This window comes from Galeopterus variegatus, unplaced genomic scaffold, assembly GCF_000696425.1.
Source record: "Galeopterus variegatus unplaced genomic scaffold, G_variegatus-3.0.2 Scaffold4434, whole genome shotgun sequence".
In the NCBI taxonomy this organism is placed as follows: domain Eukaryota; kingdom Metazoa; phylum Chordata; class Mammalia; order Dermoptera; family Cynocephalidae; genus Galeopterus; species Galeopterus variegatus.
This window is the reverse complement of record NW_007730545.1, coordinates 57,948-68,490: the sequence shown is the minus strand read 5'-3', so window position 1 is coordinate 68,490 and position 10,543 is coordinate 57,948. Positions and strand designations below refer to the sequence as shown.

The window sequence follows — 10,543 nt, the reverse complement described above, 5'->3', positions numbered from 1 at the left end:
AGAAAGTCTTCTGTTTGTTTTTCCCTCCCTAAGATGAAAGAGATTTGGTGGTGTTGAAATACTGGAGGAAGTAGATGGTAGGGATGGGAGAAGCTAGAAATAATTGGGGGGGGAAGAGGTCAGGTGAAGAGCCAAGCCCCCTGGGGATGTGGAGAACACACTGAGACTCAGCACCTGCTCCTCTGAGGTAGGGGGAGGCGGGGGGATGCAGAGGAACTGGAGGGCCGGAGACCGTGTGTGCAGACGGTGAACGTCCAGGTCTCTGATTTACACTCCCGTGTTGATGGCAATACTCTTGCTGATGTCTGGGGTGTTTGGGGAGGGTTGGGTGAAGCTGCCTTTGAGGTGTATTCAGCTGCTGGTGATGTGGGTCTGGGGCTCAGGAGATGGAGGGGTTGGTGTTACAGGTGTAGATGGAGCGTCATTAGCTTCCAGAACACTAAACCTTGGAGTGGGTAAAACCGCATGGAGGACATATGGAGTGAGAAGGGGAGATGGCTGAGGAGGAGCTTCTGGTGAGGGAGGGCAGGCAGGAGACAAGAATCGAGTGCCGTGTTGGAAACCAAGGGGAGGGAAGATGCTTGAGAAGGAATTCGGGTGTAGTCACGTCCAGCTCAGCAAAGCAGTCAGGTAAAATAAAGGGAAAACGTGTTTTGGATTTGGCAGTAAAGAAGGTGTTGATGACCTTGGAAGAGTGGTAGAGAGTGGGTGGGGGGAGGAAGCTGGGTTGTAGGACTGGGAGTGATGGAAGCCAACGAAGCAGAGGCAGCAAGTGTAGATTGCTCTGAAGAAAACAAGGCATTTCAACTTGTATGGATTTCATCGCTCGGCGAGTTTCTGCCAAAGAATTTTGAGAATTCCAGATCATTTGCACAGCATTTGGAGAGTGCTGTCCCCCACCCTCCTTCCCTATCTCCCAATCTAAGGCGGAGGCTCACGCACACACCCTTCTCTCCCTCTTAGGCCGGATCTTGGACCTGAAGACTGGGACAGTCAAGAAGGAAGGGCAGCAGTCGTCCATGAGGATGTGCATGGGCTCACGGAGGTCCTTCATCTGCAGGATGAGGTGCGTTCGGCTGAACTCTGGGCCATCGCTATGGGCGATCCTCCATTAAGAGCCTTCAGTGGCTCTGCTAAGGTCACAGTGCCGACCTGGTTTCACTCCAGTGACTCCATCTTCTTGACCTCTGCATGTGAATATACAGATTCCTTGGTCTGTCCTGGAAGGACCCCCCTCCTTCTTCCTCCCTTCCCATTTTGCCTGATTTCCCACCATTTTCTGCCCTTTCCTAAATTTGCATCCCCTTGTCCACTGTCTCGCTCAACCTTCTACCCATATTCTTCAAGGCCCTTCTCAAGTCCAACCTCTCCAAGGTTCCATATTTCTCAACATGTTTTATATTAACACCTACTAATTTCATACTTATTCTTATATTTCAAGTGTAAATGTCTTCACTCCATGAGTAAATTATAATGCCCTGAAGATAGGGGCCTTGATTTATACCTCTTTGAGCCTCCCTGACATCTAGCAGAGTGTTCTGCACATATTCGGTCAGTACATTGTTCCTGGAGAACTGCAGGAGTGACTGAACTTTGGAGTGAGCAGGGGAGTTTAGCCATGTCTTCAAGGAAGAGAGAGCTAGGATCGTGAGCAGTCCAGTCCAGTTAAGACACCCCTATACCTTCAACCCTTTGGCCCCAGAGGGATGATGGTATTAGCTGCAAGGTAGGAGGTGCAAGACGGGAGCCGAGTCTGTCTGGGATGTGGAGTTCATGAGGCAGTGACAAGTGACAAGATGCCTGTCATTCATTCATTCATTTATTCAATTACTCAACAAGTTTACATTGAGGGCCTGCCTGTGCCGGGTGCTCTTCAGGGTGCTGGGGAATCAGTGTCAAACAAAGCAGACAAAATCCCTCCATGCATTTGTCATTTTAGTGACAAAAGTACCAAGTAAATATATGGAATGTCAGATGGTGGTAAGTGCTATGGAGGGAAATAAAGCAAATTTAAGAAGAAGTAGGAAGTAGTAGGTGTTATTAACTTCCATGTCATATAGGGTGGTTAGGGGAAGGCCTCATTGATGACATTTGAGTAGAGGCCTGAAGACAGGGAGTGAGTGAGGCATGGGAATATCTGAACAAAGAGAACACCAGGTAGAGGGAATAGCAGGTGCAAAGGCCCTGGGACAGGAATGTTCTTGGCATGCTCAAGGAACAACAAGGAGGTTGGTGTCTCAGAAGCAGAGTGAAAATGGGGTGCAGTGGGGGCAATGGTAAGAGATCTGGCCGAGGGGTGGTAGATGTCAGGTCATGTTGACTTTCTAAGACGTCAGCTTTTACTCTGAATGAGATGGGAGGCCATTGGAGTTTGACCATAGAGTGGCATGTTCTGAATGATGTTAAAAATTGCTCTGGCTTTGTGTGAAAAATAAACGTGCAGGGGAAGAAGAAGGATAGAAGGGAGGAGGCTGTTGTATTAATTCAGCTGAGAAACGTGGCAATAGTGATCGTGGTGAGGAAGTGCTCAGATTTTGAATATATTTCAAAGTTAGAGCCAGTCTACAGGTAGGGTGTGAGAGAATAAGAGAAGTCAAAGATAAGCTTATTATTTTTTCCTTCCCCATCAAAAAAATGGAGTTGACATTTGCTACGATGGGAAGATTGGAACGGTTGTTGGGGAAGCTAGTTTGGGATAGTAGAGGGGAATTTCAAGAATTTTAAGGTTGAGATGCCCATCAGATAGCTAAATGGAGAAGATCAGTAGATAGTTGGGCATGTGATTCTGGATTCTAAGGGAGAGGTCTGGGCTAAAGATAAGGACTTGGGTATTGACATCAGTGAAATGGTATTTAAAGCCTTGAGACTAAGATACACATGAGAAGTGAATATAGACAGAGAAGACATCAGAGGCCTGAGCCCTGGGGCTCTCATACATCAGAGAGGTAAGGGAAAACCAGCAAAGGAGACTAAGAAGGAGCAGCTAGGCAAGTGGGAGGGGAACGAGAGAGGGCAAAGGAAGTTTCTAGAAGGAAGGAGTGATCAACTGCTAAATGCTACTGATGAGTCCTGAATGTGAGGGCTGAGGATCAATCACTGGAGCTCAGAGGGAGAACTAGCAGGAGCTGGAGCTGCAGGAGGGTAAGCAGGACAAACCTCAGCCACCTGCTGCAGAAGAGGAGCCAATCCCTGCCATCCCAGACATGCGATCTCCCAGGCTATCCTCAAGCACCTCTCCTGACAAGTCCACGTGCTTCTGCACCAATCCTGATTGAGCCCCAGCATCTCCTGTACTGTCTGACCACTGCCACCCCCCTCCCACCCCCCGGCCCAGCTGTCTGGTACTGGTGATGCTCCAGTCTCAGGCCCGACACAGCAGAGCCACTCACCAATGTCACTTCTACTTCTTTGTTCGCTACTGGAGCCATAACTCACCACTTGAGCATCTGTTGGGTACCATGAAGTTCCAAACAATAGATGATTTAAAATAAGCATATATTTTCCCTTATTCAAAGTAATCTTTTAAAGCAACTACATTTTTAAAACAAGATCTGTTCATCTTCAGACTGGTTAATCCACCTCAGATAACTGAGGTGCCTGTGTTGGGGGAGACTTGCCACTCTGACCCCCTAGCTGGGCCCTCGGAGCTGGCAGAGGCATTGTGCTCCCTTTTACAAGAAATGGCCCTTCAGGGATTTGAGTAAAGCTGTCCCTTCCTCTGAGTCTGCTCCACTCCAGGCTGGGCATCTGGAATTCTTCCAGAAGTCACAGATGAAATCCCCTTCACCACCTGCCTCAGGTCACAAGTTGGCGTTGGAGTGGCAGAATACACAAACGTCTCCATCTGACTTATGAGTCTCTGCAGCCTGCCTGCCCCCCATTCATCCGACAGGGGCAAGCTGGGCGGCACGATTCACAAGCATCAGTGTCCACCCAGGGGTAAAATGCCATCAGCTAGTGCAGTCAGTCACAGTAGGGTCTGCCCAGAAGTGCTTTGGTGAATAAACACCCATGCTAGCTTGGCAGGCATTCAGTACAGCACCAGCAATATCAATTCTTAATCTAAGAATTCCCTTATTAAGTTGATTGGCGGCGTCATAGTATATCATTTCTCTTAGTAGCATATAATGCTATTATAACTGCCCTATCAACCAAATTCAGGCAGCCCCCTCCCTGCCCCAGTGCCCCTCTAGGGGATGTGCTTTTTGAAGTGCCAAGCCCACACTGTCTGGATTTACTGAGAAGTGGGGAGCATTGTCATCAGCTGAGAGCTGCCAAATAAGGCAGATTAATTTCAGCAGGACACTGGGCACAGTCTTCCAGAAAAGGGCAGAGGGCCATGCCAGCATTCCTGGGTGACGATGTCCTGGATTGATCCTGCCTTGAAAACCAGGCTGGTGCTGGCAGCTGTCCAAGTTCTCAGGGTATAAATGGACGCTTATCTTTCCTTTATTGAAGATTAAGACATCTCAATGTTACTTGTCATGTAGTTGGGAAATGGAAATGCTTGTAACAAGTGGGCATACCAAGCAGCAGTCGAAGGCTGGTCACAATGCAGGCTTTGGGTGTGGCATGCCTGGGGTGCTGAGAGGGTCACTGAGAAGAGAGGCAGGAAAGGTCCTATAGAGTGGGCAGCATGATGCCTCCATCTCCCGCCTCCCAGAGAAGGACCCACACAAGCCCTGGTTCTATATCTGTTTGTTCCTCGTCTTTCCTCTGACCTCCACCGTCAGCATACTTCCAGCTGACTAGCTATTTCTAGTGCCAGAACATTGCAGGGAAGGAAGGAGAGTTTCTACAGCTGTGATGCTAATGCCTGAGACGATGCTACTGTTCATCAACTGGCAACATCTGTGTTGAGTTGATGTCTCTGCTCAGGCCTAAAGAGACATTATGCTGTCATCACCCTCTCGCCTTGCTTCCTGAAAGCCACCCGGTTCCACTGAAATGATCTGCAGGACTGAGCATGGCCAGGTTTCTCTGAGAGTCTCCAGCTTCTGGGCTGGGTCCTGAAACAATTTTGGTGTGTATTGCAAAGTCAGTCACACTCTCCTTCCTTTGGTGGCAGTCAAAACTCAAAGGCGTGCAAGCCTGCTTCTGTACTTTGGAAGGAAATTGGCTATAGGTCTCACCTGAACAATCGTGTAGCATCAGTTAAGGCAAATCTGCTTGACTGTAGCACTTTGTGTTTTGTTATCTTGCCTGGGTCTTCACTCGTTCTAATACATTGGTCAAATCTTAGGTGTGGAAATGCTCCTTTGGACCACCTTCCTCTAAACAGAATAACCACCATGAGGAAAAGGTTCAGGTCAGTATCCCTTTCTGGTGTATATCTGGGGACTGTGCTCTCAGAGAGCTTAGATAACCTAAGCTAAGAAGTAGCCCGGCGTGAAGAGGGGGCTAACTGTACAGAGGGCCGAGAGACCAGCAAATCTGGCTGGCAGTGGCTGAGATGAGAACGGGGAGTTGGGTGGAATCTATTTTGGACTTTCAGACTGTGTGGGAAGAGGGAAAACAGGATGGCGGGAAGTCGGGATTCAAAACCACAGAGGCAAACAAGATAACCCAGCAGCTCAGATGCCAAAGGAGTCATCAACACCCTTGCCTCACCCCCATGTGATGAAAACAATTTCACAAATGTTCTTTCTTTAGGAATGGCCTTGGCCCTGTGAAGGAAGGAGAAGCCCAATATGCTGTGGTCCACTGCACAGGGTACATCAAGGCCTGGCCACCAGCAGGTAAGCAGACCTGCCTATGTATTCCTAGGGGACAGGATGCTCCTCACACCTGACCTTGGTATCCTCTTAGAAATATACTTTTATAAGAAGACACAGGAAAATATTCTTATTTTCCTTGGTAGTTAGAACATGATGATCATTGTAGTTGGAAAAAGTCCTGCTTCTTGAAACAAAGGTTTTTAAAAAGAGCTAATTCTCCAAAGGTGATTGGAGCCTTAGCAACTAATTTTTAGGCTCCATCACTCAGAACACTCTGTGAAGTCAGGGTGGCAATTTAAAATGATAGTTGTGTCCAAGTCATTAGAGAAATGCAAATCAAAACGACAATGAGATACCTCTTACACTCACTAGGATGGTTACAGTAAGGTAGTAACAAGTGTTGGTGATAATGTGGAGCAATTGGAAACCTCATACATTGCTGGTGGGAATGTAAAATGTTGCAGCTGCTCGGAAAAACAGTCTGGCAGTTCCTCAAAATTTTAAGCATAGAGTTACCATATTACTTGGCAATTTTCACTCCTAGTTATATACCCAAGAGAACTGAAAACATACATCCACAAAGAAATTTGTACATGAATGTTTATAACAGCATTATTCATAATGACCAAAAAGTGGAAACATCTCAAGTGTACAACAACTGATGAATAGATAAATAAAATGTGGTATATTCATATGATGGAATATTATTCCGCTATAAAAAGCATTGAAATATTGATACATGCTGTAATATGGACAAACCTTGAAAATGTCACACTAAGTGAAAGAAGCAAGACACAAAAACCTATATGTTATATGATTTCATTTCTATGAAATATCCAGAATAGGCAAATCCATCAAGACAGAAAGTAGATTTGTGGTTTCCAGGTGCTACAGGGAGGGAAAAATTGGGAATGACTGCTAATGGGTACTGTGTTTCTTTTGGGGGTAACAAAAGCATTCTAAAATTGCATAGTGGTGATAGTCGTACAACTCTGTAAATACACTAAAACCACTGTACACTTTAAGATGGTGAATTTTATGATATGTGAATTATATCTCAGTAAACTTGTTATTAAACAAAAGGATATATATAATGTTAAACAATTTGTTACATTTTATGGCCCAGAATGCGATATATCTCAGTGAATGTTCCATGTCAGCTTGAGAACAATATGTATTCTACTATTGTTGGTTATAGTATTCTTTAGCTGTCAATTAGATAAAGCTGATTTATAGTGCTGTTAAGGGCAACTATATCCATATTGACTTTTTTGCCTGCTTGATGTATCAATTACTGAAAGAGAAGTGTTGAAGTCTCCAGCTCTAATAGTGGATTCACCTGTTTCTCCTGGTAGTTCTATCAGGTTTTACCTCAAATATTTTGATGCTCTATTGTTTGGTGCATACATGTTGAGGATTAGTAAGTCTTCTTGGAGAACTGACCCCTTTATATAATGCCCCTCCTTATCCCTGATAGTTTTCCTTGCTCTTAATTCTGCTTTGTGTAAAATTATTATAGCTTCTCCAGCTTTCTTTTGACTGGTGTTAGCATGGTATATCTTTCTCCACCTTTTTACTTTTTTTTTTTTTTTTGTCTTTTTGTCTTTTTTCCGTGTCCAGCAACGAATCGCAACCCTCAGTGTTGCCCCCATACCGGACCGGGGACCGGCAATGGGATTGCAAGCCTCGGTGTTGCTCCCGTGCCTTGCTCAGCCAGTGAGCGGGAGCCGGTCTGTATGTGGGATCCGAACCCTTGGACGGGAGCGCCACCGCGCTTCCCAAGCGGCGCACTATCCAGTGCGCCACCGGGCCGGCCCCACCTTTTTACTTTTAACCTAACTGTGCTTTATATTTAAATTGGGTTTCTTGTGGACAACATATAGTTGGGTCTAGTTTTTTAGTCCACTCTGACAATTTACACATTTAATGTGATTATTAATATAGTTTGATGAATAGCTACCATATTTTCTGTTCATTGCACTTGTTCTTTGTTTCTTTTCCCACTTCATTTTTTGCCTTCTCTGGTTTTCATTGAGCATTTTTATATTATTTCATTTTCTTTCCTTTCTTAGAATATCAGTTATTTTTATTTAAAAATATTTTTATTATTTTCCTTAGGTTTGCAATATGCATTTACAACTCATCCATGTTCTGCTCCATTTTCTTTCTTCTTTTTGATATTCCAATTACATGTGTATTATACCTTTTGAAACTGTGCCACAATTTTGGGGTATTCTGTTCTTTTTTGTCTTTTTCCCCATTCTTTTCTCTCTTTGCATTTCAGCTTGGGAAGTTTCAACTGACATATCTTCAAACTCACTGATTCTTTCCTTGGCTGTATTCGGTCTACTGATGAGTCTATCAAAGGCATTCTTCATTTATGTTACAGTGTTTTTGATTTCTAGAATTTCTTTTTTATTCTTTCTTCGAGTTCCTTCTCTCTGTTTATGTTATTTATCTGTTCTTGCATATTGTCTTCTTCTATTAGAGCTATTAACTTATTAATTTTAAATTCCCCCTGGGGTAATTTCAAAATCTGTGTCATATCTGAGACTATACTTGCTTTGTTTCTACCTACTGTGTTTTCCCTTGCCTTTTAGCATGGCTTGTAATATTTGTTGAAATTCAACCATGTTGTATTAGGTAATTTACTGAGGTAAATAGGCTTTTAGTGTGGGTTTTCTGTCAGTCTTGCTAGGAGTTGGGCTGTGTTTAATGTTTGATGTAGCTGTAGGTGTCAGAGGCTATAAATTCCTCTTATGTCTTTGTTTTACTCCCCTCCCTTCCTTTAGGTTCTTCTGGAGCTCCTTCTTATATAGAGTCTGTGCCTTGCAGCTTCTCAGCTGTAATCCAGTTACTATGCTGGAGCCCTGTTGGTGTGGTGGTGAAGAGTGCAGGAGAGGAATTTTTCTATGATCTTATGATTACATCTCAATCTTTTTAGTGGGCCTGTGTCCTTCAAAAGTGTTTCTTAGCTCCTCCTCCCTGCCCTGCACCCCTCCCTTAGGTCAGATAGAAGTGATAAAATGGGCTGAAAGTGGGTAACTTCCCTTCCCCCTAAGTAAGATAAGATCTGAAATACTCTTTCTCTTGAAGAGTAGGCCTTTGTTATGGAGAATGCTCTGGGCATATTTCAAAATGGTTATTTTTCCTCTCCCCTCGCCCCCTGGCTGCCTAGGGGGAGATTTTTCTCCTGTGAAAAAATCACAGGAGGGGATTTTTCTTGGCTTTCCACTCTAAGAATTTGGTGGGCCTCCTGGAGGTTAAACCCAGGAAAATGTGAGAGCTCATTTGCGTACATTTTTAAGAAACATTGTTTAAGGATACATACATATAGTAAACTTTAAACACGTAGATTCACTCATTCATTTAACACATTTATTGAACACCTGCTATATATGTGCTAAGCACTATTCCAGACACTGTAGATACAACGGTGCACAAAATGGACAACATTCTATACTCTGAAAATGAAAATAGACAATAAACAAGATGAGTATGTTGGATAATTCATGCTGAAGGGATAAACTCAGAAGTCATGAACATATAGATGGTTATTAAAGCCATAACGTTTTTTACTTCTCAGGAGAAAGGAAGCAGAATGGGATAAGGAAGCCCTCCCATTACCCTGAACATCTTTTATTGTTGTAAGATAAAAATAAGACAAATATGGCAGCATGATGTAGCTGTAGGTGTCAGAGGCTATAAATTCCTCTTATGTCTTTGTTTTACTCCCCTCCTTCCTTTAGGTTCTTCTGGAGCTCCTTCTTATATAGAGTCTGTGCCTTGCAGCTTCTCAGCTGTAATCCAGTTACTATGCTGGAGCCCTGTTGGTGTGGTGGTGAAGAGTGCAGGAGAGGAATTTTTCTATGATCTTATGATTACATCTCAATCTTTTTAGTGGGCCTGTGTCCTTCAAAAGTGTTTCTTAGCTCCTCCTCCCTGCCCTGCACCCCTCCCTTAGGTCAGATAGAAGTGATAAAATGGGCTGAAAGTGGGTAACTTCCCTTCCCCCTAAGTAAGATAAGATCTGAAATACTCTTTCTCTTGAAGAGTAGGCCTTTGTTATGGAGAATGCTCTGGGCATATTTCAAAATGGTTATTTTTCCTCTCCCCTCGCCCCCTGGCTGCCTAGGGGGAGATTTTTCTCCTGTGAAAAAATCACAGGAGGGGATTTTTCTTGGCTTTCCACTCTAAGAATTTGGTGGGCCTCCTGGAGGTTAAACCCAGGAAAATGTGAGAGCTCATTTGCGTACATTTTTAAGAAACATTGTTTAAGGATACATACATATAGTAAACTTTAAACACGTAGATTCACTCATTCATTTAACACATTTATTGAACACCTGCTATATATGTGCTAAGCACTATTCAGACACTGTAGATACAACAGTGCACAAAATGGACAACATTCTATACTCTGAAAATGAAAATAGACAATAAACAAGATGAGTATGTTGGATAATTCATGCTGAAGGGATAAACTCAGAAGTCATGAACATATAGATGGTTATTAAAGCCATAACGTTTTTTACTTCTCAGGAGAAAGGAAGCAGAATGGGATAAGGAAGCCCTCCCGTTACCCTGAACATCTTTTATTGTTGTAAGATAAAAATAAGACAAATATGGCAGCGTGTTAACATGTTTTAATTCCACGTATTAGAAAATTTAGTTACACAAGATGAATAAGTTCCAGAGATCCGCTCTGCAATATAGTGCCCATTGTTAACAATAAGAGATTGTACACTTAAAAACATGTTGAGAGATTAGATTTCATGTTGTGTTCTTTTTTTTTTTTTTTTTTTTTTTTTTTTTTTTTTTTTTTT

The 10,543-nt window shown here is 43.5% G+C and overlaps 1 protein-coding gene across 1 annotated transcript in view; it reads left to right on the top strand.

Annotated features, from left to right (window-relative positions):
• Nucleotides 1-10,543, top strand: part of LOC103603083 (aryl hydrocarbon receptor nuclear translocator 2-like) — a gene marked incomplete at its 3' end in the record, with an annotated part of 113,581 nt that overhangs the window by 48,689 nt on the left and 54,349 nt on the right. The window contains exons 4-6 of the mRNA XM_008587560.1: nucleotides 964-1,066; nucleotides 5,243-5,308; nucleotides 5,653-5,738. Of these exons, the coding sequence (XP_008585782.1) occupies nucleotides 964-1,066; nucleotides 5,243-5,308; nucleotides 5,653-5,738 (255 nt within the window). The remainder of the gene's footprint in view (nucleotides 1-963; nucleotides 1,067-5,242; nucleotides 5,309-5,652; nucleotides 5,739-10,543) is intronic.